Source organism: Balaenoptera ricei, chromosome 20 (genome assembly GCF_028023285.1).
Source record: "Balaenoptera ricei isolate mBalRic1 chromosome 20, mBalRic1.hap2, whole genome shotgun sequence".
Classification (NCBI taxonomy): Eukaryota; Metazoa; Chordata; class Mammalia; order Artiodactyla; family Balaenopteridae; genus Balaenoptera; species Balaenoptera ricei.
The window spans coordinates 14,116,283-14,143,506 of NC_082658.1; the positions used below are offsets into that span (position 1 = coordinate 14,116,283).

Below are 27,224 nucleotides of genomic sequence, written 5' to 3' on the forward strand. Positions count from 1 at the left end.
TCTTGCAGTGCTGGAAAGTAAGGAAGCACAGAAGGAAGGAAGGAGGGAAGGAAGTGTGTTTAAAGGATACAGGACTCATGTGTTTAAAGGATACAGAACTTACCTGGAAAAGCTCTCAATGGCCAAAAGCTGGACCGATTTGAGCAACAAAGTAAAAAATGATAGTATTGGATCATAACCCAAAGAACATCATTAATATACAGGAGTCTATGCTGATATAACTTGCGGTCTGCACCCATGCCGTAGTATCACTCCACCCAAGTTGAAAGAAAATTAGAGCCATTAGGGATTTAGTGACTTTCAGAAAGTTATGGTACTTCAGAGAGAAATGTTTCCAGTGGGCCTCTGTTTTCTCATTTTACAGTGGAGGCCTGAAGATTTAGTAGCCTGCCCCCAGGCTCACGTGGTTAATTCAGGTCAGATCTGCGCTAGGTCCTGGGTCTCTAGGTTTTTGTTACTGTACCACACTGCCCAGACTGTGGGTCTATGTCAGCTTGCAGGTTTTCTCCTGTGGCAGAGGATATCACAGTAATCTATATCAATCTCAATTTTAAAAGATAGACTAACTTTTCTTTCTTTTTTTAAAAAGAAATTAGAGCCTATATTAGCATGTATTTTCTAGAAGTGAAGATAACCAAATCGATTGAGTTCTCAACATCAAAATGTTACTGGTAATCTTGATCCTTATTTCATAGTTCTTAATGCTTTTAGCAAATTTATCTTTAATAACTTGTATTGAAACTCTTAAGTGGCATTTGTAGTACTTTTATACTTGGTATATATGGAAACATAATTTTTTATTTGTTTTATTATAGAAGAAATTTTGGAATCTATAAGAGCCAAAAAAGGAGACATTGATATTGTTAAAAGTCCAGAAGAAATAGAAAAGGAGAAAAATGAGACTGAGAATAATAACTCCAAAGATGCTGAGAAAAGCAGAGAGGAGTTTGAAGACCAGAGTCTTGAAAAAGACAGTGATGACAAAACGCCAGATGACCTCGATCCTGAGCAAGGAAAAACTGAGGGTAAAAACATTATTTGGTTAAAAAGAAATATTTCATCAGTGTTATTTATGAAAACTCCAGTTTTACTTGCAAAATGAAGATGAATCTTTTTTATTGCAAACACCTATTTAATTTTACATTTCTGAAGAGATTAGGATACCCTTCCTCCTTATAACATGTACAGTCATTGTAATGAGTTTTATATATTGGTGGATTTACTATAATGTTATACCCATATCTCTATTTATACTTCTTAATAAGGTGCCATTTCCCTATAAGATTTGTTGGTGAAAATCACTGTTTTTATACCAGAATATACACTTTTGTATGTGATATAATATGTTCCTTTTTATGTTAACTACTTAAAATTCTTAATATATCAAATATTCTTAAATACCCTTTGGATTACCTGCTGCAAAATTATCCCAGAATCTAATTGCTTCAAAATGGCCATCGAATAGAAGCCAGGTTTTTTGGTGATCATTCATTTTTAGTAGCTGACTGAATGTGGCCATTTGTCCTAAAGCAATTTTAAAGGATATCTTTAAAGTTTTGTTGTGCATTTTACTGTAGAGCCAACAGAAGTTGGGGATAAAGGTAACTCTGTGTCAGCAAATCTTGGCGACAACACAGCAAATGCTTCTTCAGAAGAGACTAGTCCCTCTGAGGAAGGGAGGAGTCCCGTGGGGTGTCTCTCAGAAACCCATGATAGCAGCAACATGGCAGAGAAGAAGGTGGCATCTGAGCTCCCCCAGGATGTGCCAGGTACAGAGGGCAGTGTATCAATGCCTCTGTAATGGGGGGGAAATCCTTCCCTTTAGTAGTAAAAGCTGAATGTCACCTAAAACTTTAAAGTATGTGTTCATTCATGCTGCTTGCTTACATAAGTGCCATCCCTAATTGCTAAGTTGTCACCTAACATTTGGAGTTTGACAGATGTTCTTGCATTTAGTGCTTGAAACTCATCATAATCTTCATGCTTTTTAAAGTTCATTTAGCTGTTTTTGTCTAATAGACTTATTTTTATATTTTATCACCAGACCATAGTGGCAGATATTTTGGTTTTAAGTACTCACATACTAATGGCTCAGTGTTGAATGATTTGACCATTCCAATTCTGTATGTACTAACAGATTAATTTTATGTTTGCATGTGGTCATGTAAGTTTTTTTTTAACAACATCTCAAACCATAATGTTATAATAGAAAACCATTGTCACAATATATTTTGACATGAAAATGTAAGTTAACCAGTAATAAATATTTTAAGCTTTTTAAAATTAAAATTATACTCAAAGTAGTTATATCACACCAAGAATGTTATTATGCCTTTCCTTTTGCCTTTTTTAAAAATGAAAAAAAATTTTTTTATTATTGGAGCTGTGTGTATATTTTTGAAAAACAAATTAGAAAATTTAGATGAGCAAAACAGGAAAAGAAATACTGGTAATCCTATCAAAAGTCAATAATTATAGTTAATACTGTATTGGAAATCCTTAAAGAATTTTTCTGTGTATTATAAGAATGTCATGTAATTCTTTCCTTTTTTTTTTTCCCCCCCTATCTTTATTTTAGCCATTCTGGTAGGAATGTAAGGATATCTTATTGTGATTTGAACTTGTAGTTCCCTGGTGACTAAGGATGTTGAGCACCTTTTGTGTGTGTGTGTGCACGCGTGTGTGCGTGCGTGTGCCTATATGTATGTATGTATGTATGTGTGTGTGTGTGTATATATATATATATATATATATATATATATATATATTTGTCATTGGGATAACTTCTTTTGTGAATTGCCTGTCAGTTCTTTTGTTCATTTTCTATCAAGTGGTCTGTTTTTTTTAATATTTTTTTTATTTTTATTTTTTTTAAGTGGTCTCTTTTTTGTGTGTGTGGCTGTTTCATTGGCTGGGCTAAGTCAAGTCCCTCTACTCCATCCTGACTGGAAGCAAAAGTTTCTCCATTGATTTTTTTAAAACGTGTTAACCCAATCTCATCATATTCCTGGAATAAATACAACTTGGTTGTGATATGTTCTTGTTCTTATGTATTGTTGCATTCCATTTTTTAATATTTTGTTTAGGATTTTTGCGTCAACTTTCATGAATGAGATTGACTTGCAATTTTCTTTCTGTGATAATGTCTATGTCAGGATTTGATGCCTAGATTATGCTGGCCTCATAAAATGAGTTGGTACAAGTTCCCACTTTTCCTTTTGTCTGCAAGAGTTTGTGTGGGTTGGTGTTATTTATTCCTTAAATGTTTGCTAAAGTCTTCTGGTCCTGGAGTTTTCATTGTGGGAAAGTTATTAATTGTAGATTTCATTTATTTGGTAAATAGTAGGCTATTCATATTTTCTGTTGTTTTCTTGTGTCAGTTTTAGTAAATTTTATTTTTCTAGGAATCTACCATTTCATTTAAATTTAAAATTTTATTGACATAATAACATCCTATTTTTTAAATGTCTATAGTATCTGTAATGATCTCTTTTTTCAGTCGAGAAATTGGTTATCTGTTTTCTCTTAATCATTTCATAAGACTATTAACAATTTTTATGAGTCGTTAAAAAAACAACTTTGGGCTTTGTTTATCCTCTCTATATTTTTTCTAGTTTTTTATCTTATTTTTATTTCATTCCTTTTATTTTTTTTCATTTTTGTGAATTTTTCTTCCCTGTCTTTTTTTTTTCAAAACCACTCTATTGAGGTATAATTGATATACAAAAAGCTGTACATATTTAATATATACAACTTGATGAGTTTGGAGATAAATATATACCTGTGAAACCATCACCACAATCTATGACATAAACATATCCATCACCTCCAGAAGTTTCCCATACCCTCTTTTTTTTGTTTGTTTTTTTTTTTTTTTGGTTGTGGACCATTTTTAAAGTCTTTATTGAATTTGTTACAGTATTGCTTTTGTTTTATGTTTTGGTTTTTTGGCCGTGAGGCATGTGGGATCTTAGCTCCCTGACCAGGGATTGAACCTGCACCCCCTGCACTGGAAGGCAAAGTCTTAACCACTGCACCACCAGGGAAGTCTCTCTCATACCCTCTTTTTTTTTTTTAACATCTTTATTGGAGTATAATTGCTTTACAATGGTGTGCTAGTTTCCGCTTTATAACAACATGAATCAGTTATACATATACATATATTTCATACCCTCTTTATTATTTTTTTCTTCTAGCTTCTTAAGGTGGATGCTTTGATTATTTTTTATTTTTTCTATGTCTGTTGTCAAGGCTATAAATTTCCCTCTATGTACTGCTGCTGTAGCTGCATCTCACAAACTTTAATATGTTATTTTGTCTTTATCATTCAGTTTAAAATACTTTCTAATTTCTATTATGATGTGTTTTTTTTACCCATTGCTTATTTAGAAATATATTGTTTAATACTCAAACATTTAGAGATTTTCTTTTTCTTTTTTTTTTAAATTAATTAACTAATTTTTGTCTGCATTGGGTCTTCATTGCTGTGCGCAGGCTTTCTCTAGTTGTGGTGGGTGGGGGCTACACTTCCTTGCGGTGCACGGGCTTCTCATTCCAGTGGCTTCTCTTGTTGTTGAGCACAGGCTCTAGGCACACGGGCTTCAGTAGTTGTGGCACGCGGCTCAGTAGTTATGGCTCTCAGGCTGTAGAGCTCAGGCTCAGTAGTTGTGGCTCATGGGCTTAGTTGCTCTGTGGTGTGTGGGATCTTCCTGGACTAGGGCTCGAACCCATGTCCCGTGCATTGGCAGGAGGATTCTTAACCACTGCGCCACCAGGGAAGTCCTAGAGATTTCTAGTTATCTTTTTCATTGATTTCTAGTTTAACACACTGTAGTCAGATAACATTCTATACATGATTTATGTCCTTTAAGATTTGTTGAGGCTTGTCTTGTGGTCCAACATTTGGTTAATGTTGATAAACTGTCTCATATACACTCGAAGAGGATATCTATTTTTAGTTTTGGGGTACAGTACAGGACAACTAGGTCAGGGTTTTAATTGTTTTGTTGAAATCTATATCTTTGCTATTTTTTTTTCCCTCTATGCAAGATAATTTTTTTTTTAACGTCTTTATTGGAGTATAATAGCTTTATAATGGTATGTTAGTTTCTGCTTTATAACATATGCAAGATACTTTTAAGTTATTTCTATTTACTGTGGGGTTGCCTTTTTATCTTTAAAATATTTTTAGTTTTTGCATATAGTTTGAGCCTGTGTTATTAGGTGCACATAATTTTTATATTGTTGAATTAACTTTATCTTTGTGAAATGTCCTTTATCTTTAATAATATTACTAAACTACAGCAGCTTTCTTTTGATTAGCGTTTGTATTGTATATCTTTTCTGGAATAGAAAGATACTTAAAAATAACCCGAGAATTTAAAATCTCTTTCAAAATACATCTACTTTAGAATTTCTTTAGAAATATATACACACATATGTATACATATATCTGGATATGCATATTTATTTATTTCAAGCTGTATTTTGTCAGGTCCTGTCAGAGAGCACTATCATTTTCTTATGATAGATGACATTATGCAAAGGAAAAATTATAAATCTGTGGTCTAAAAATCTAAAGGAGTGTGAGAACATAAGAAAAATGGGCAGATTTCATGATTTCAAATTGGGTATGATTCAGAAAGATTTTATGTGGCTGAGATTGAAGTTTAAACTGAAAAGTTGGGCCGTATTTTGGGAAATGTTTGTAGACATCACTTAAAAAAGTTAATCTCTGAATATCTGTTCCTCAGATTTTGCCCCGCTGCACCTGTATTCCAGACATTTCATTTCAGTTCATGAAAATGGTTATGTTGCCAAAAACGACCCCTTATAGCAAGTGTACTGTTTATTATTCAGTATAACTTCTTTGTAGTTAACAAACAGCTCAATTTCAGAATTACACTTTTGTTCTGGATTTTAGATTAGAAACTTTTGTACCAGATTGTCAGTTTTTCAATATATAAGGAGAGACAGGGGCATCTGTCTTTCTAGCATCTTAACCTCAAATATACTATTGAGAATTTGTATTCAAACATATAATGCAGACAGCATTTGTTTTATTAAAGTTATGCCTCTAGATTTAATGCCTGGGATGAAGAAAATAGCAGCCGTAGATAAAACTGGCTTTATTTCCATAACTATTTATAATTGCTTTGAAAGTGTTTCCATGGACATATTGAAAGTCTAACATCTGTAAGGTTGAACTATAAGAACATATTAATTTAACCTGTTTCTTAACTTTTTGGGATAATGACATCTTAAAAGATAGTACTTTGCTTTAGGTTTGGATTTTATTATAAGGAAATTAAGTGGATGTAAGAGGCTGCTGATACTGGATGCTGAACTGATGTGTTTCCCGTTTACTTTTACCTCATTGAGTTGATTGATAATGGCTTTTGGAGGTTCTGCAGCTAAATATTACTCTTTTGTTTCTTATTCTTTTAAATGTGTTTGGTTTTAGCTTCTAGTCTAGAATATTTGAACTGTGAGGCCTATTGGTAGGGGATACCTTCTTTGTGGTGTTTTAAAACAAATGCTTGAGATTTCTTTAATCCTAATGAAGTAAGGATGTAAAGAGTTCTAGAACAATTCCTCTAAACTGAAATGGAGGAAAACTTAAGGCAAATTAACTTGGGACAGGTCAACAAAAAAGCTCTGTATTATGAGTTATGGTAGTCCTCAGCTTGTTAGCACCTTGAAAGTTTAAATGGATAGATTCTGAATTCAGTTTGCTTTCAGTGGGGTAGTAGTTTTTTTTAAGATCAAAATACCTTGGGATGGGATTGATTGCCTATTCTTTTATGAAGTACCATTATCTTCCTAATAGCAGAGAGCACTTTCTATGAAGTATTTTAAGATATGATTAGGTGGAATCTCTTAAGTCCTATCCCAGAATTATTGTCTTGGTTAAAACCATACTTGGGGTGTATTGTATGCTGAAATAGTTTTTTGTGGGCTAGTCTAGAACCCAATCACTTTTTTTTTTTTTTTAAATTTTATTTATTTATTTATTTATGGCTGTGTTGGGTCTTCGTTTCTGTGCGAGGGCTTTCTCTAGTTGCGGCAAGTGGGGGCCACTCTTCATCGCGGTGCGCGGGCCTCTCATTATCGCGGCCCCTCTTGTTGCAGAGCACAGGCTCCAGACGCGCAGGCTCAGTAGTTGTGGCTCACGGGCCTAGTTGCTCCGCGGCATGTGGGATCTTCCCAGACCAGGGCTCGAACCCGTGTCCCCTGCATTGGCAGGCAGACTCTCAACCACTGCGCCACCAGGGAAGCCCCCCAATCACTTTTTATTATACTTCTGTGAGAAAATGCACTCTGAATTCTGAGCTCATAAATGAGGGGATGTCTATATACTGTTTCATTATTCGAGAAGATGATTTTTAGACAATTATAAATTAAGAATACAGCACATTTCAAAACTAGATCTACAGTTGTGAAAGGAATGATTAGTGAGGAATTTGATGCTATTCATGTGAGACTTCTTTTCTTCCAAATATATGCATTTTACAGCATGAGTTAGTTGATTATATTACTGGTTTGCAGCTGTCAGATTTTAAGTTTGCCATTTCTATCTTTCATATAAAATTTTCTTATTATGAACATGCACAAAAGTTAAGAGAATAACATAGTGACCCCTCCCCCATATTTTAACACTTAGATTAGAAAATCATCAATATTTTGTCATACTAGTTTTACTCATGCTTTTTTTTTTTTTAAACTGCTTTTTTGAGTGGGGAGGACTCAAATTTTTAAAAATCGCCCCCCTTTGACCCCAGGTGTACACTATTAGATAAATCATAATCCTTCGTTAATTGCACTCATCATTGGTCATTGCATAGTCCCCCTTAATTTATTCATTCACGTTTGAAATGATCTTATTAATGAAATAAACACCTAGGAACCTATCACCCAAAACAGAAGTCTAAGTCCTGCTTTGAAACTCACCTGTATCGAGCCATCTCCCCAATCTCATTGCCTGCATCCTTCTACCCTACCTGAAGTGATTGTCACCCTAAATCCTGTGTTCACTAATATTTTCTTTCCTTTTTATGACAGAAATCCAGTAGAATTAAGACTATTGATACTAGAGGTCAAAGTGATGTATAACCCACATAACTGTTGCTTCATTGAGTTGATCTACATGGTTTGCTTGTAACATAAAAACTATGTATTTCTGTTTCGGTTGTTTTAAACTGTGTAGCAAGTGTGTTGTGTTAAGTATATCTTAGTAAGTGTATATGTTAAGTATAACTTCGGGGAACTTAATCTTTTCACTTTATATTACTAATATAATGTTGTATGTTGCTGGAGTTCTTTCATATTAACTGTATTACAGTACTCCTCTGTGTAACTATAACACAGTTTATCCCCTTTCCTGTTGATGTGAATTTGGGTTGTTTCCTTACTGCAGTATTTTAAAGCAAATCCCGGACATCATGTTATATCAGTCCTACATACATTTCTAAAGAATATGGACATTTTCTTATATAATTACAGTGCCATTATCATTTTAATAAAATTGACAGCAATTCCTTAGTATCATCTACTATCCAGTCAATTTAAATTTCCTCACTTAAAAAAATTTTTTTTAAACATTGGCTGTGTTTTAAATAACTCCAAATAAGATCCCTGCACGACATGACATTTGGTTTTATGTCTACTGAGTCTCTTAATCTAGAGCATTCTCCCCTTCCCTGACTTTTTAAAGAATCCTAGTATATCCTCCTATGGAATATCCCACATCCAGGATTTTCTTTCCTTCTTCTTAGTGTTTAATTTGTTCTAAAGGCTTGATTAAATTCATTTTCAACTATTTTTGGCAAGAATACTTCATAAGCTGTGTTCTGGGTATTTCACATCATATTGCATCAAAAGGCTCATCATGATGTCTGTATGTTTTACCTTTACAAATTCTAAGATAGATCAGTGAGTTCAAAATCAGCTGTCTATTTGGAAGTTATAGTATATGATTTCTAATTCTATAATTTTTTCAGTATTTTTTTAACTGGAATTCTTCTGTAAAGAATTTTCCCTCATTAACTAAGTCTATTTGAATACCTTGAAATATAATTAGAGCAGAAATACATGCTTAATTATTTCTCTTAAAATCTGATTTTCAGAGTCAGGAGTTGGTGTCCAGTTACCTTCAGTGGTGATTTTTGAGTTATGAACTTTGGGGGGAGGGGCATGATTTTCTCATTTTAAGTATCTGTTTGAACTCATAGGTCTTTATGTATGCAGTTTGTTTCAGTCAGTTGTAGTTATCATTAATTTGGTTATATTGATTTTCAGGAGCCCCTTTACATTGGCTTTTGAGTCCTTTTTGCTGTGTATGACCCCAGTAGTCTCTTTTGCTTTTTTGCTTTTTGGCAGAGTAAGATGTATGCAGCTTATCTTATACATTGCTTACCCCAGACCTCGAATCAGTAATTCCTGCAAGAAGCCCTGGTTCCTTATTGTGGGGAATGATATTTAGAGACCATCATCTGGACCCAAGAGTATTTACTGCTCTTGGGCTCTCACTGCCTCTAGGATTTTTTATTGGGTAGTGTTAGGAAATACATATTTTGGAAAAGAAAAAAACCAATTCATGTTGACATTTCAAATTCAGATTGAGGATTGCATACTTAGTTTCTTTTTTTACACTTGTATCTCTTTTCCTTTATACTGAATGCCTTAGTTCCTGACAACAGTAACTTAATTATATACTTGCTTTATCCTGTTACAGATGTCCATTAATAATATATATTATTTTTATAATTATTGTTAATATCTTGATGTGCATTAATAATAGTAATAAGAAGAAATGATTTAAATAGCATAGTAATTTCATAATACCAATATTATTGCTCACAGTAAGACTACTGAACCGCATTTAAGATTTTTTTGCAGCTCTTTATCTTTATACCATATTTCCAGTAAGAATGTATAGTCAAGGGGCTTCCTTTGGTGGCGCAGTGGTTGAGAATCTGCCTGCCAATGCAGGGGACACGGGTTCGAGCCCTGGTCTGGGAAGGTCCCACATGCCGCGGAGCAACTGGGCCCGTGAGCCACAATTGCTGAGCCTGCGCGTCTGGAGCCTGTGCTCCGCAACAAGAGAGGCCGCGATAGTGAGAGGCCCGCGCACCGCGATGAAGAGTGGCCCCCACTTGCCGCAACTGGAGAAAGCCCTCGCATAGAAACGAAGACCCAACGCAGCCAAAAATAAATAAATAAATAAAAAATTAAAAAAAAAAAAAAAAAAAAGAGTCAATTTGTATTAAAAAAAAAAAAAAAAAAAAAAAAAAAAAAAAAAAGAATGTATAGTCAAAATTCTGTGTTCCAAAGTCACTTGAAATAATCTTTTTCTCTGTGTGGTTATGCCAACAACTTGATACACGATTAGGCTGTTTTCTTTCAGTTTTTAGGGGCTGCATTTCTAGCTTGAATTTTTAAAAAATGTAAAACATTTACATGATTCCAAAGTCAAACTTTGTAACTGTAATCTATTCAGAGAATTTTCACTTTCATCCCTTCCCTCTCTAGATAACCATTTCCTTCCTTTCCCTTACAGGTAGCCATTTTTATTAAGTTTTGGTTATTCTTCTAGTGTTTTTTTTTTTTTCATATAGAAAAGCAAAATATGTGCATAAATTCATATTTCTCTCCCTTTCTTACATGAAGTTAGCATACTCTAAGTACTGTTCTGCATCTTTCTTTTTACATTTAATCTTGAGATCATTTCATATGTGGATATAATGATTTCCTCAGTCCTTGTTATGGTGCATGATATTTTATTGTATGTACCACCTTTTATTCAGCCAGTGCCGTATTGGTGGGCATTTTGTTTTTTCTGGTCTTTTGCCATTATAAATAGTGCTACAGTGAATACCTCTGTAAATATCAGTAAATAATTTAGTATTTTTGCCAGTGTATTTCAGGGTAGATTTATGGACATGGGATTGCTAGGTTAAGAGTAAATGTATCTGTAATTTTTCTAGATATTGTCAGTTCCCTTTTATCCAGTTTGCACCACTTTACAGTCCTACAACAATGTGTGGCAGTACCTCTTAACCCACTGCCTCTCTACCTGAGTGTATCGTGAGACTTGGATTTTTGGCCACTCTGGTAGCTGAGAGGTAGTTTCTCTATACAATTTTACTTTGCATTTCTCTTACTTTGAATTAAGTGAGCATATTTCCATGTTTAAAGGCCATTTTTCTTTTTCTTTTTCTTTTTTGTGGCTGAATCGCATGGCTTGTGGGATTTTAGTTCCCTGACCAGGGATTGAACAGGGGCCCTTGGCAGTGAGAGCGCGGAGTCTGAACCACTGGACCGCCAGGGAATTCCCGCCATTTTCATTTCTTTCGTCACTGTTTATATATTTTTCCCATTTTTCTATCAGGTTGTTGGTTTTTTCACTCAAAAAAAAATTTAGGAGCTCATGATACATTACAGATAGCCTTTGTGATATACTGTCGACGACTTTTAATTTAGGGGATTAATTTAAAAGGTATCTTAATAGTGGCAAAATGAAATGCACAGGGAGGCTCTAGATTTCTGAACTGCCGAGGAAAGACCTAGGCTTTCAGTTTGTGGTAGCATTCATTTTGATATACTTTTAGGAACTATACTCTTAGTGATACTATTATATTGGTCTTAAAATTAACAATCACTTAGGCATTACCTTCTAGTTAAATTTGGGGGTATAGAATTCAGGCAGAAAACCTTAGAGATAAATAATCCTGTTTAATTCTGTTTCGAATACTGTTTGAATACTTTTTGAAAAGTAAGAATATAAATTTCAGATTTTGAGGGATTTTCTTAACAAAATCAATTCTGCAGTATCTGGCACATCATAAATTTTGTGAGATTGTTATATCACTTTATTATTATGAAAGATTGTCTGCTGTGTACTATACACTAAGGTGATAAGAGCCTGAGTTAATACTGGGAGACTTAAAAAACAATTCATAGGGTGTTGTTTACAAATTTCTTTTCATACATTGCATTATTCATACATGAGCAGCTTTTTAAAATCCAGCTTTGTAATGCAACCCTAAAACAATTAAATGTCTTTTCTGACAATTAGTTGTTTTTGATGTGATTTCCAATTTAAAAATCAGGTATTCTATTTTTCTAGAAGAACCTAACAAGACATGTGACAGCAGTAACACTAGTGCTACCACTACCTCCACCCAGCCTAATCTGGAAAACAGTAACAGCAGCAGTGAACTAAATTCTTCCCAGAGTGAATCTGCTAAGGCAGCGGATGATCCTGAAAATGGAGAAAGAGAATCTCATACACCTGTCTCTATTCAAGAAGAGATAGGTAAGAATACACTTCATACATTGAAAGGAGCTTTTTTATTTTTTTAATTTTTAATTTTTTAAATAAAAGTTTGATGGGGGGTGGGAAGATTTGGATTTTCTTTTCCTTTTTTTTTTTTTTTTTTAAACACAAGTGACACTTGCACTCAGTGTTTTTCTTTTAAAAAAATAAAAAAGCACTTGGGAAAAAATACATCTTTTTCACACCCCCTCCCCAAAGGTAACCACCATTATTTGGTGTGTAACATTTTATATCTTTCTCCGTGCAGTTACATTAATGTATGTATGTTTACAAAAAGTTTTTTTTTTTTTTTTTAAATATAAACGGGATCATTCTGCATGTGTTGTTCTGCATCTTGCTTTTTTCACTCAGTAATACATGTAGGGGTTCTTTTCATGTAATAAATTGATTTTATTCTTTTTTTAACTGCTGCATGGTACTCCACAGTACAGATGAACCATAATTCATTTACTATTTCTCTATTAATGGACATTTAGGCTAACAGTTTTTTCATTATTACAACTAGTGGTGCTTTTTAACATCCTCACCATATATCTCTGTGTACTTGTATTTCTGGCAGTATAGATACAGTAAATGGAATTGCTGGATCATATGGTAGGTACATTTAAAAAATAGTGATGGCTACTGCTTAATTGTATGTTAAAAGGAATTTATACTAATCATTTACATGTATGTGTATTTCTTCATATTCTCGCTAAATTTGACATCATCTATCTGTTACATTTTTGCCAATGGTGAAAAGTATTTCATTTTAAAATTTGCATATCCCTGCTTACTAATGTGGTTGACTTTCTTTTCATGTGTTTGCTGAACTTTCTGTGAATTGCTTATTCATATTTTTTGCTGATTTGTTTCTACTGAATTTTGATATTTTTCCCAAATGAGTTTTAGGAATGCTTTATGTATTGTGGGTATTAATTTTTGATTTTACCTATATATTTATATAGTCATTGCTTGTTTTTAACTCTTTCTGTTGTTTTATAAAGAAATTTTTACATTTTTTATGCAGTTAAATTTATCAGTCTTTTTCTTTAGGATTTCTCTGGATTTTGTGTCTTTCTAAGGAAGACCATCCCTATCCCAAGAACATACATATATTTTACAGTAATTTCACATAATACTTCTATAACTTCATTTTTAATCCTTCTGGTGTATAATTTTGTGTATGATATGAGATGGAGATCTGTCTCAATTAGAACCTTTTCAATTGCAAGTGACCAAACTAGCTTAAACTAGCTTAAGTGAAAAGGGAATTTAATTAGCTCATATAATTGGGAAGTCCAAGCCATCACCAGGCATAACTGGACCTCCAGGTATCAAAACTCTTTCCATTTTCCTCTTTCTGTCTCACCTTTTGGATCTGCATATGTTTGTGTGTTAACCTCATTCTCTCCTAATACAGACAGGCTTTCCCCAAGTGGCAGGGAAGATGGCATCAGCGGTTTGTATTCATATCTTTCCAAGGTCTGTGACCCAAAGGCGAGGCCCCTACTCCCGCTCCAAATCAAAAGCCCTTGAGGAAGGAATGTGAGTGGCCTATCTTGGACATATTGTTCCTACTCCTGTGGCCAGGGCAGGCAAGGTATTATGATTGATGGCTCCAGCAAAAGTATATAATTGGAGTGGGGTAGAAATGGTTTTCCAAGGAAGGAGAGATGCTGTGAAGATAGGAAACAGCAAATATCCACAGTTCCACCCTAGCTCAGTACAAACGTGTGTATTCAAATTAAAAAATGCCTCTGCCGAACATAATGGAAAGATCTCACCCACAACTGAAAATTTTTTCAAAAACTTCTCTCCCAAAATGAACATCTGGTAATTTTAACTGTATCTAGGATTTCTGTGTATTGTGTGTATTATTTTGATTATGTCTGGTTGTGGCTTATCTTGATCTTACAATCCATGAGCCAAATTATGAGCTTAACTACCTGTGACACTCATTAACCTGATGGTGGACGGTGTTCTCTGATAAACCTGGCGGCCCTTTTCTGGGAGGTTTTCTGGGAGAATGGATATGGATGAGAAGTGAGAAGCATACGGGAAGATCCCCCTTCTGGAGGCCATTCTCCTTTAACAGCCTAGATCCAGCTGACTTCTGTCAGGGATGGCCTGCTGGAAATTGCTGTAGGTTTGAATAATTATACATCCCAGTGTGACAGGTTTGGGGGTTTTTTCTGGCAGTAACACCCCCTTATAGATTGCCTGAATACCCAGCTAGTACCTAATGCCCAGAAACTTGCCCAGAGTCCCTGAGGGTAAACCCCCTCTACTTGCCCAGTTTGTCTGCCCCAGCCCCCAGGTGAGCGAAGTCTGTCTACGCTCCTGCCTCTTGACTCATTAAACAGTGAGTTAGGGAGGCCAGGGCCAGGCAGCTCTGCACTCAGCCTCCAGGCGGCATCACAGTGATTCACTCCTTTAAACAGGAATGTGGCCTTTGGGCAGGGTGTGCTAGACGATGACCTCCACTCTTAGCCTTGTCCCCTCTCTCTGCTCCTTCAAGTCGTACCCCCAGGGATGAATTTTCTGCCTCCTTTCCCTTATTTGCACTAAACTTAGCAAGTGGCAAAGGATTGACTCTCACCTGTTGGATTGCTGGCTCTAAATTGAGGCGCTTAATTTAGAAAGTGCTGTGCCATTCCCTTTCTGCTTTTAGGAAGTCTGGCCTTGACTAAATGATGTCTAAAAAGTCTTTATTGTAGGACTTCAAAGACAGTCCCAAGAAGTAGCCACTATCGGGAATTCTCTGGCAGTTTAGTGGTTGGGACTCCACACTCTCACTGCTGAGGGCCCGGGTTCAGTCGCTGGTTGGGGAGCTAAAATATCACAAGCCGCGTGGTGTGGCCAAAAAAAAAAAAAAAAAAAAGTTGCCGCTGTAGTTCATCGTGTCGGCACAGAACTCTAGCATGGGTACAATCATGGTCTGAGAGCCGAGAGAAAATCGTGGATAGTCTAACTAACCAACTGCTTTGCTACCACACATTGAAGGTTACTAGCTTTCCAGCCTGAGATGGCAAGATACCCAGTACCCCTACCCCATCTTGATTTAGTCAGTGCCATATTTTCTGCTTGGTTTTTCATTTGCCAGTGCCACACTGTCTTAGTTTTTAAAAGCTTTAAATTAAGAAAGAAAAATGAGATCTTGTTCAACTGTCTGGCCAGTGGAAATTGGATAGTGATGTAATCGTTTTAGAACGTATAGAAATTTTCAGCTGAAGTGAGATTTATGGAAAAGCAGAAATTGCTCCTTGGCAGTTAAATCTGTCACTTTAAAAAATTAAGATATTATGAAAATGTGAGAGGCCTTTATTATATTTTAAAAAGCTAATGTAGTTGATTTTCACATGTACAGTTATCTGCATACACAGATAATTATCTAGATTCTTTAGGAAAAAATTCACTTGGCATTTATGTTTATAAGCTTTAAATTATTAGGTATTTAAACAGAATTTCAGTGGAAATCTTTCTAAAATTAATTATATCCTTTACTTTTAATACAGAAATCCATGTCGAATATATAAGGCAATATTTTATTAGTGTGCATTTTGAGTTATGTTTGTTACTTGTAAATCTGTAGCAGCCCTTCCTCTTTTCTAGTAGCTGAGCTTTAAAACAGATTACCTGGCATGTTTGAATTTTCTGTAAAATAATAAATGACTCACCGTAAAGTTCTGGCATACTTTCTTTGGAGTAAAACTTTAAGAATTAATGCATTTGCTTTGGCTATTCAAGGACTTTTTATTTTCTGGATCTTAGTTGTCTACCAGATAGAAGTTTTGGATAAGTAAGGTGTTATTACTATATGTAATTTACTTACTGTTAGCAATTACTTTTGGCTTTTTATCTGATAACAGGTGATTTCAAATCAGAGAAGTCTAATGGGGAAATAAGTGAGTCTCCTGGAGGTGGAAGAGGAGCGTCTGGTTCAACTCGGATTATCACCAGGTTACGGAATCCAGACAGCAAACTGAGTCAGCTGAAGAGCCAACAGGTGGCAGCCGCAGCCCACGAAGCAAATAAATTATTTAAGGAGGGGAAAGAGGTGTGTTTTTTTCTGTTTAAAACAAAAATCTCTGGAATGTAAAATCATTTTTAAAATAGGGGCAGGAAGTTTGTAGAGGTACTTTTGAACTGTATTTTCCTCACTTCCGAGAGTGTAGTGTGTAACGAGATTAAAAGTGTTAGGTTTGTATTATGCTAAGTATAGTTGTACACCCAAATTTCAATCCATGCATAGAAATGCTGTAAATGGGTAGTATTGTTTCTGACTATATGGTTAGTTTTATTGTATATAATTCTAAAGAGATAGAGGCTGCTTCTTCACATGTGGGAACAGGTAGGCTATTTGTGGGCTTTATTAAAGATTTAATGCTCAGTTCTGGCTGTAGTCATTTTAGATGAACCTGCAGCTAAAAGGTAAGACTTACCCCTTGATAGCAGAGCACGGTGTATAGAACATCTCAACTCTGACTGTGAACAAAAAGATTGAAGCTAGGACTCAGTATTTCTGTCTCCCAGCAAGCCATGATGATAGAATAAGGGCCACAGCTGTGTCTCTCAGATTTGAGAATTATTTGCAGGGTAGATATGCAAGATTATGCAGTGGGGTTTTTTTTGTTTTGTTTTGTTTTTTAATGCAGTGTTTTTAACATCAAAGAAATGGCTTTAAGACAGTGGCTTTCAGACTTCTTTTTACTCTGACCCTCACTAAGACATTTTTCATAGCAACCCAGTACATACATTCAAAAGTTTCCTGAAGTAGTATTTTACTATGTGGGAAGCACTCTGGTATTTTCTTTTCTAGTCTATTGTATTATATTTCATTTTTTTTAAAGCTGAATAAGCCCCACTATTGATTTCACAGTCCACTAAAGGATTGGAATCAACTATTTGAAACACTATTTTAACGTATCCATGGGCTCTTATCTAAAGCTGGAATGATAAAAGGAGCAGAAGAAAAGGTATTTTTAAGAATATATGTTGGGCTTCCTTGGTGGTGCAGTGGTTGAGAGTCTGCCTGCTAATGCAGGGGACGCGGGTTCGGGCCCTGGTCTGGGAGGATCCCGCATGCCGCGGAGCAGCTAGGCCCGTGAGCCACAATTGCTGAGCCTGCGCGTCTGGAGCCTGTGCTCCGCAACGGGAGAGGCCGCGATGGTGAGAGGCCCGCGCACCGCGATGAAGAGTGGCCCCCGCTTGCCGCAACTGGAGAAAGCCCTAGCACAGAAACGAAGACCCAACATAGCAATCAATCAACTAATCAATAAATAAATCTTTAAAAAAAAAAATTACAAAAAGTCTTGAAAATGTTTAAAAAAAAAAAAAAAAGAATATATGTTTGCGGGAGTAGTACATGTAATGCCCTCATGCCCTCTTTTGTCTCTAACCCCTGTATATTGTAAGCTTGAGAAAATGATTGGTGAATGATTTATATATTAGTTTCATGTGTATATTTGAGATACATGAAAATACTTAATAATGTCCAACATATAATAGGCACTTTAATAGAGCTTAGTTTTCTTTCTTTTTGCAGGCATATCTTGGTTGTTTAATTATAAACAGTTAGCTTTAGCTTTTAAACTTCAGAAGTTCAGGGACTTCCCTGGCCGTCCAGTGGTTAAGACTTCGCCTTCCAATGCGGGGGGTGCGGGTTCGATCCCTGATCGGAGAGCTAAGATCCCACGTGCCTCTCGGCCAAAAAACCAAAGCATAGAAAAACAGAAGCAGTATTGTGACAAATTCAATAAAAGACTTTAAAAAATGGTCCACATCAAAAAAATCTTTAAACTTCAAAAGTTCAGTCGTAAGATGTATCTTAACTTATTTTGAATGATAAATTACAAATTATTGAAAGACAATTGATCAAATTTACATATTTGACATAAATAATGGAGTCTTTTTATTTTCTTGGTCAGGTACTGGTAGTTAATTCTCAAGGAGAAATTTCACGGTTGAGCACCAAAAAGGAAGTGGTCATGAAGGGAAATATCAACAATTATTTTAAGTTGGGTCAAGAGGGGAAGTATCGCGTCTACCACAATCAGTACTCCACCAATTCATTTGCTTTGAATAAGCACCAGCACAGAGAAGACCATGATAAGAGAAGGCATCTTGCACATAAATTCTGTCTGACTCCAGCTGGAGAGTTCAAATGGAATGGTTCTGTCCATGGATCCAAAGTTCTTACCATATCTACTCTGAGACTGACTATCACCCAGTTGGAAAACAATATCCCTTCCTCCTTTCTTCATCCCAACTGGGCTTCACACAGGTAAAGGAAACTAGGTTTATTTATTGCTGTGAATATAGTAAATATTTACAAAATGATTATTGCAGTTGCACACTTTAAACTGTCATTATTAATGAATTGAATGAAGGCATTTTAGTCAGCAAAACACTGAGGATGTTAGGAATAGGAGTAACTTTACTTCTTAAGTTACCGATCCAACACTAACATTGGGAAGATTTCTGGAAAGCAGAGTCTTTATTCCCGGAACCAAGTGGAGTCCAGACAGAGTTCCAGAACATCATAGAAGGTTTAAAGATTTGGAGGACGAATTGACCTCTGAGATTCCTCCAGTGTTTAAGACCTATGATTCTGTGAGGTAGAAACTTCCAGTAGCAGTATATTTTATACCTGCTTAGCCTAGAAACATATGGCCTATAAGGTGAAGTCTTCATAAATTACAGCTCTTGTGCTTTAAGATCAACAAGATGAAATTTTGTTTTTTTCTTTTTTTTTTCCTTTCTGAAATTTAGGGCAAATTGGATCAAGGCCGTTCAGATGTGTAGCAAACCCAGAGAATTTGCATTGGCTTTAGCTATCTTGGAGTGTGCAGTTAAACCAGTTGTGATGCTACCAATCTGGCGGGAATCTTTAGGACATACCAGGTAAGTGAATCCTGAGCCTCGTGAATGGTGGGTTAGTCTCCCTTTTGGAATACTAGTCTATTAATAATGAAAGTTAATGTGTTGAAGAGGCCATCATAAAGACTTAACTCTTCTTGACCTCATTTTCCTCCTATAAGATGGAGGAAAACATGTAAGATGTAAACCTGAATAAACACTAGTTCTTATTTAGGATATAGGATTATAATGAAGATCAGAAGAGATCAGGTATATGAAAATTAAAAATATGTTCTAAAGTAAAAAGTATTTTTATTGAATAGAAAGAATGCTTATATTTTTTGAATATTTACTCTGGAATGTGCTAGACGTCTTGATTTATTTAGAGTCGAGTATCTGGCCAAAGATCATGTAGCTCCTAAGTAGACCCAGAGTTGTGTGACTTTAGCAGACGGTTAACAAAAAAAATAAATTTGTGACTTGAATCTACTTTTTAGCCCTAATGGATTTATTTTTTAACTTTAATTTTTAAAAAGTTCTTATTACAAACCTAATGTAAGCTTATGGTAAAAAATGTAAATTATTATTCAATGTAAAAAGTAAGGCTCCTTTTACCTTCCCTGCCCCTCTACAGGGCCCACTCCAAAGGTATAATGCTGTATTTTTTTAAATTTAAATATGTTTTGTGTTGCTTTCTACACCTGTGTTTTCTTTTTTAAAAAAATAAATAAATAAATAAATTTATTTATTTATTTTTTGGCTGCGTTGGATCTTTGTCGCTGTGCACGGGCTTTCTTTAGTTGCGGCGTGTGGGGGCTACTCTTCGTTGCGGTGCGCGGGTTTTTCATTGCAGTGGCTTCTCTTGTTGCGGAGCCCGGGCTCTAGGTGTGCGGGCTCCAGTAGTTGTGGCTCACGGGCTTAGTTGCTCCGCGGCACGTGGGATCTTCCCGGACCAGGACTGGAACCCGTGTCCCCTGCGTTGGCAGGCAGATTCTTAACCACTGCGCCACCAGGGAAGCCCCCTGTGTTTTATCTTATAATGAAAAATTTTAAGAAAAATAAATATGCCTGCTAAATATTTTTCATCTGCTAAGGGTTGCTTTCAGTTTTCTGTAGTGTTTTCCCCCCATAAGTCTTATGGATACTCTTTCCTCTCTCCCTCCTATTTTGAATGTAATTGCTGCTACTGGTAGAAGCTTCCACAAATGGAATGGACTTAATTCTTCCTAGGATTAAAAAAAACACAACAGGGTTAAGTTAAGGTGCTATGAACGGTGCAGCCCAGGAGAGGAGAGCTAAATGGGTGGCATGCCTGTATTTTTCTCACCGCCACCTTTTCTCAGGGCAGGGAGAGCAAGGGGAAAGTCAGAGGCAATTGTGAGGCCTATATTTCTGTTTTTCCTTCTTGCATTTACTTCCAGACTTTCCCCAAACTTTTCTGCGCCAACAGTCTCCTATTCAGTGCTCATCCTGAAACTTGTGTTGGTGGTCTCTGGTGGCAGAGACCAATATTTTGAGAACTAAAGTTAAGCTAAATGTTGCTAAAGAAAACTTCAGTACTCAAATGTAACTTAAAATGACTAAGTCAAAGCTTTTATAAATTCGTTTCTAAATATTAAACATTCTAATGAAAATGCAATTCATTTTTTTTTAGTTAGGGTTTTTTCCCCTCCTGGTATGTCATTATGACTAGTCTTTTATCCTATTTTATTTTTTTTAAATTTGTTTTGGCGCACTGCGTGGCATGTGGGATCTTCTTTCCCTGACCAGGGATTGAACCCGGGCCCTTGGCAGTGAGATCGTGGAGTCCTAACCATTGGACAGCCAGGGAATTCCCATGACTAGTCTTTTAAACCTGTTACTAGAGTTATAAAATTGTATCATGAATTGTATTAGTATGACACATCTGGTAATATATACAAAAGAACTTTTTTTAAAATTATGATGAGGTGATACAGCATACTTTGAATTTTAAAAAAATTAGAGACCATGATTCATGAAAATTAGAAATTAATAATAGGACTTCCACTTTTGGCAGTAGTATGGTCACAACTGTTTAGGTGACAGACTTCTAAGACTTGATCCTAAGGCAGTATCTAGAAATTCAACCAAATATTTTATTATAAAATGTTTGTTTATTGTGATATTCAATAGTAAAGGTTTGAAGGCAGGATCTTTTTTGAAAAAGTTATAAAGTCTTGGTTGAAAAACATTAAAGAACACCTAAATAAATGAAAATATATCTCCTGTTCACGTATAGGAGGACTCAGTGTCTTGACAATGTCAATTTTTCTCACCTTAATATACAGATTAAGTTCAAACACATTAATAATTATAGTTGGGCTTTCTGTAGAATTTCACAAGATGGTTAACAAGTTTTTATGGAAAGGGGCAACAATAGAAAACGTAAATTTGAAGGACGAGGTGGGAGGACTTGCCCTCCCATGTAACAAAACTTACTTGGTAGCTATAATACTGTGCTGTAAACAAATAGACCAGTGGTACAGAGTAAACAGTCCAGAAAGAGACCAATCCGTATATGAAAATACAGTATGTGATGGAAGTAGGACTGGAAAGGATGAACTGTCCAATAGAAGATGAGGAGGAAATCAGTTGTCTGTACAGTGGTAAATTGAACTTCATTCTTTATATTATACACAATAGTCAGTTCCAGGTAGAGTAAATTCTAAATGTGAAAAGCAAACTTTAAAACTCTAAGAAGAGAATATAAGAGATTATCTTTGTGACTCTGAAGTAAAAAAAGTTCTCTTCTTCCTCCCTCCCTCTCTCCTTCTCCATTTCCTTCCCTTTTTCCTCCCTTCTGTGCCTCTCTTTCCTTTCACTCGTTCCTTCTTCCTGCTTTTCTTCCTGCCATACTTCCTTCCTTTTCTCTTCTGATTGTTTTATTTCCTTCTTGATTCATTCAGTATCTCCCCTAACATAGCTAAGGCAGGCTTTATTTATTTCATTTGTAAGAGTGCTGTCTGTCAGATTTGAATGAGTGTGCATGTGTATGCCTGTGTGTGTGCAAGTACTAAAAGTGACTTTCCTTCTTCACCTGTAATATGTGATATGTACATAAGATTGTGTGAAATATATAAGCTATAATGGGTAATAATAAAATGAACACCTGTGAATTCACCACCCAATTTTAAAATAAGAACATTATTATTATTGCATTTACTTTGCATTCATATTACCTTGCCTGTCCTGAGAGATAACCATCATTTTTACATTTGTGTTTTGTTACACCCTTCCTTCTACTGTGTAGTTTTATCACATATGTATATAGCAGTAAACAATGATTTTCTGTTGTTTGAGTTTTATAATAATGTGTCATCCTAAAACACTGAATCCTAAACTGGTTGAAGGTGTTTTTATTGTTTTATTATACTATAATCAAAAAAGCAAAAAAAAAAAAAGTGTTAATATACACAGTATATTCAAGAACTTCTACAGTTCAGTAAGAAAAAAAATCAAACTATTTAGTAGAAAAAAAGGCCAGAGGTACAAACATAATTTAGAGAAAAGGAGACACAAATAGCCAAGAAATGTGAAAAGATGCTTAACCTCCCTAGTAAGTTGGGGGAAAAGCACATTAAAACTAGGGGTTGGGCCAGCATCGTTCTCAATGGTGAAAAACTGAAACCATTTCTGCTAAGATCAGGAACAAGATAAGGTTGCCCACTCTCACCACTGTTATTCAACATAGTTTTGGAAGTTTTAGCCACAGCAGTCAGAGAAGAAAAAGAATTAAAAGTAATCCAAATCGGAAAAGAAGAAGTAAAACTGTCACTGTTTGCAGATGACATGATACTATACATAGAGAATCCTGAAGATACTACCAGAAAACTACTAGAGCTAATCAATGAATTGGGTAAAGTAGCAGGATACAAAATTAATGCACAGAAATCTGTTGCATTTCTATACACTAATGATGAAAAATCTGAAAGAGAAATTAAGGAAACACTCCCATTTACCATTGCAACAAGAAGAATAAAACACCTAGGAATAAACCTACCTAAGGAGATAAAAGACCTGTATGCAGAAAACTATAAGACACTGATGAAAGAAATTAAAGATGATACAGAGGGAGAGATATACCATGTTCTTGAATTGGAAGAATCAACAGTGTGAAAATGACTATACTACCCAAAGCGATCTACAGATTCAGTGCAATCCCTATCAAACTACCAGTGGCATTTTTCACAGAACTAGAAGAAAAAATTTCACAATTTGTATGGAAACAAAAGACCCCGAATAGCCAAAGCAATCTTGAGAAAGAAAAACGGAACTGGAGGAGTCAGGCTCCCTGACTTCAGACTATACTACAAAGCTACAGTAATCAAGACAATATGGTACTTGCACAAAAACAGAAATATAGATCAATGGAACAGGATAGAAAGCCCAGAGATAAACCCATGTGCATATGGTCACCTTATCTTTGATAAAGGAGGCAAGAATATACAATGGAGAAAAGGCAGCCTCTTCAATAAGTGGTGCTGGGAAAGCTGGACAGCTACATGTAAAAGAATGAAATTAGAACACTCCCTAACACCATACACAAAAATAAACTCAAAATGGATTAGAGACCTAAATGTAAGACTGAACACTATAAAACTCTTAAAGGAAAACATAGGCAGAACACTCTATGACATAAATCACAGCAAGATCCTTTTTGACCCACCTCCTAGAGAAAAGGAAATAAAAACAAAAGTAAGCAAATGGGACCTAATGAAACTTAAAAGCTTTTACACAGCAAAGGAAACCATAAACAAGATGAAAAGACAACCCTCAGAATGGGAGAAAATAGTTGCAAACGAAGCAAGTGACAAAGGATTAATCTCCAAAATATACAAGCAGCTCATGCAGCTCAATATCAAAAAAACAAACAACCCAATCCAAAAATGGGCAGAAGACCTAAATAGACATTTCTCCAAAGAAGATATACAGATGGCCAACAAACACATGAAAGAATGCTCAACATCACTAATCATTAGAGAAATGCAGATCAAAACTACAATGAGGTATCACCTCACACCGGTCAGAATGGCCATCATCAAAAAATCTACAAACAATAAATGCTGGAGAGGGTGTGGAGAAAAGGGAACCCTTTTGCACTGTTGGTGGGAATGTAAGTTGACACAGCCACTATGGAGAACAGTATGGAGGTTCCTTAAAAAACTAAAAATAGAACTACCATACGACGCAGCAATCCCACTACTGGGCATATACCCTGAGAAAACCATAATTCAAAAAGAGTCATGTACCACAGTGTTCATTACAGCTCTATTTACAATAACCAGAACATGGAAGCAACCTAAGCGTCCATTGACAGATGAATGGATAAAGATGTGGCACATATATACAATGGAATATTACTCAGCCATAAAAAGAAACGAAATTGAGTTATTTGTAGTGAGGTGGATGAACCTAGAGACTGTCATACAGCGTGAAATAAGTCAGAAAGAGAAAAACAAATACCATATGCTAACACATATATATGGAATCTTAAAAAAAAAAAAGGTTCTGAAGAACCTAGGGGCAGGACAGGAATAAAGATGCAGATGTAGAGAATGGACTTGAGGACACGGGGAGGGGGAAGGGTAAGTTGGGGCAAAGTGAGAGGGTGGCATGGACATATATACACTACCAAATGTAAAATAGCTAGCTAGTGGGAAGCAGCCGCATGGTGCAGGGAGATCAGCTCGGTGCTTTGTGTCCACCTGGAGGGGTGGGATAGGGAGGGGGGAGGGAGAAGCAAGAGGGAGGAGATATGGGGATATATGTATATGTATAGCTGATTTACTTTGTTATACAGCAGAGGCTAACACACCATTGTGAAGCAGTTTTACTCCAATAAAGATGTCAAAAAAACCCCCCACAAAACTAGGGGCTGGGGCCTTCCATGGTAGTCCAGTGGTTAAGACTCTGTGCTTCCACTGCAGGGGGCATGGATTCGATCCCTGGTCAGGGAAGATCCCACATGCTGCGGGGCATGGCCAAAAAAAAAAAAAAAAGGTCTGAGAATATATTCCAGGATGAATGTGGACTTGTAGAGGTGATTCTGCTGGTTTGAAAACAGTTTCAGTCCCTAAGTACCACTCACAATGCAGGCATCTTTGCCAGACTTAGATCTTACTGTGTAAAGACTCATGGTGTCTTTGGAGTAACAGATCCTAAATACAATCAAAATATTTTTTAAAAACCCAAAACCCCAAAAACTAGGGGCTATTATTTCACATCCATTGGATTGTCATAAATTTAAAAAGTATTGGCAAATGTGTGATATAATAGGAAGAGAATTCTGATACGTTGTCGATAAAAGAGCTAAATACTACAACCATCTTAGAGAACAATTTGGTAAAAGTAATATTGAGAATACAATCCTGTTCCTATCTAAAAACCTTAGCGAAACCTTGTATCTGTACATGAAGAGACATGTAGAAAGGTGTTCCTTATAATATTTTGTAATGGTGAAAATTGGTAACAATCCCTAAATGCCCATAATCAGGCATGTTTAAATTATGGTGTGGTTCTCTAATAGCATACTGTACAGCAGTAAAAAAGCAAACCAGAGCAACATGAGTCAATGAGATTGACTCTCAGAAATGTTCAACAGAGTGAAACAGTTCTTTGCCTGAAAATATATGTAGTGTGATTCTATTTATGTAAAGGTTAAAAGAATGTATGCTAATATAATGCTGTATTGTTTAGGGATGTAGACATTTGTGGTAAAAGTTTAAAGAAGTGTAAGGCCTATATGCTTGACACTTAAGAAATATGCTTCTAAATAAATAACAAATGGTCAAAAAATTGTAATGGAAACTAGAAAACATTATGAATTGAATGTTCATGAGAATACGACATAAATTGAAATTTGTGGGAAACAACTAAAGAGTACCTAGGGGAAATGGGTAGCCTTCAGTGCTTACACTAAACAAGAAAAACTGCAAATTAATTAGCTAGGCATGCACCTCAATGAGTCAAACCAAAGATGGGAAATATGTCAATATTTGATGAAATAGAAAACAGATGTGTACCTTAGATACTATTATATTTACAAACCTCTGATGAGATTATCAGGAATGGGGGCAGGGCTGGGGGGGAAGGAAGGATAAAGAACAAATAACCAATATCAAGAATGAAAAAGGGGACGTAACAAACAATATTTCTGAATCTCTGTCACTGATACTTTGGATTTCAAACCTTCACAGAGTCCAGTAACATAGCATTCAGGCTTCCTACATTCATAGAGAAAGTGCCCCACTGGACTCCTCTTTTTGGGTGGGGGAAGGGTTGGGGAGGAGGAGTCCCACTGATCTGAATCATTGGACAGTAGGGCAGAGGCCACACTCTTAGGCAAGAAAAGGATTTCTGGTTCAGTTTGAAGGATATCACTGCACCTATCAGTAAGGAGATGGGCAGGACCAGATGATTTCATGAGGAAGTTCTTCAAATTTTAGGAAACAGATAATTCTATGTAAACTGTTCCATAAAATAGAAAAAGAAGGAAATCCGGTTCATTATTATTTCTGTTAGTACAAAAGTGTTCTAAAACTTGTTAAATAGATAAATAGAAAATCATGGCCCTGTCTCATTTATTAATATTTACCATTGATTAATAAGTAATAGCAGGGCTTCCCTGGTGGCGCAGTGGTTGAGAATCTGCCTGCCAACGCAGGGGACACGGGTTCGAGCCCTGGTCTGGGAAGATGCCGCAGAGCAACTGGGCCCGTGAGCCACAACTACTGAGCCTGCGCGTCTGGAGCCTGTGCTCCGCAACAAGAGAGGCCGCGATAGTGAGAGACCCGCGCACCGCGATGAAGAGTGGCCCCCACTTGCCGCAACTAGAGGAAGCCCTCGCACAGAAACGAAGACCCAACACAGCCATAAATAAATAAATAAATAAATAAACAAACAAACCCAAAGTTTAAAAAAAAAATCTTTAAAAAAAAAAAAGTAATAGCAAATAGAAGTGTATGCAAGAAATCTTAAACAGAGCATTAGCGAATATAGTCAAGAGTAAATTAAAAGAATAATAAAT

The 27,224-nt window shown here is 35.9% G+C and overlaps 1 protein-coding gene across 13 annotated transcripts in view; it reads left to right on the forward strand.

Moving 5' to 3' along the window:
- The window catches only part of BPTF (bromodomain PHD finger transcription factor), a 141,484-nt gene that overhangs the window by 54,771 nt on the left and 59,489 nt on the right, over positions 1 to 27,224 (forward strand). For 8 of the 13 annotated variants that reach the window (XM_059909118.1, XM_059909119.1, XM_059909122.1 and 5 more), the window contains exons 4-9: positions 816 to 1,025; positions 1,578 to 1,769; positions 12,128 to 12,316; positions 16,189 to 16,376; positions 18,247 to 18,602; positions 19,091 to 19,222. In XM_059909118.1, the coding sequence (XP_059765101.1) occupies positions 816 to 1,025; positions 1,578 to 1,769; positions 12,128 to 12,316; positions 16,189 to 16,376; positions 18,247 to 18,602; positions 19,091 to 19,222 (1,267 nt within the window). The remainder of the gene's footprint in view (positions 1 to 815; positions 1,026 to 1,577; positions 1,770 to 12,127; positions 12,317 to 16,188; positions 16,377 to 18,246; positions 18,603 to 19,090; positions 19,223 to 27,224) is intronic. The other 5 variants (XM_059909128.1, XM_059909130.1, XM_059909123.1 and 2 more) reach the window with 4 other exon arrangements.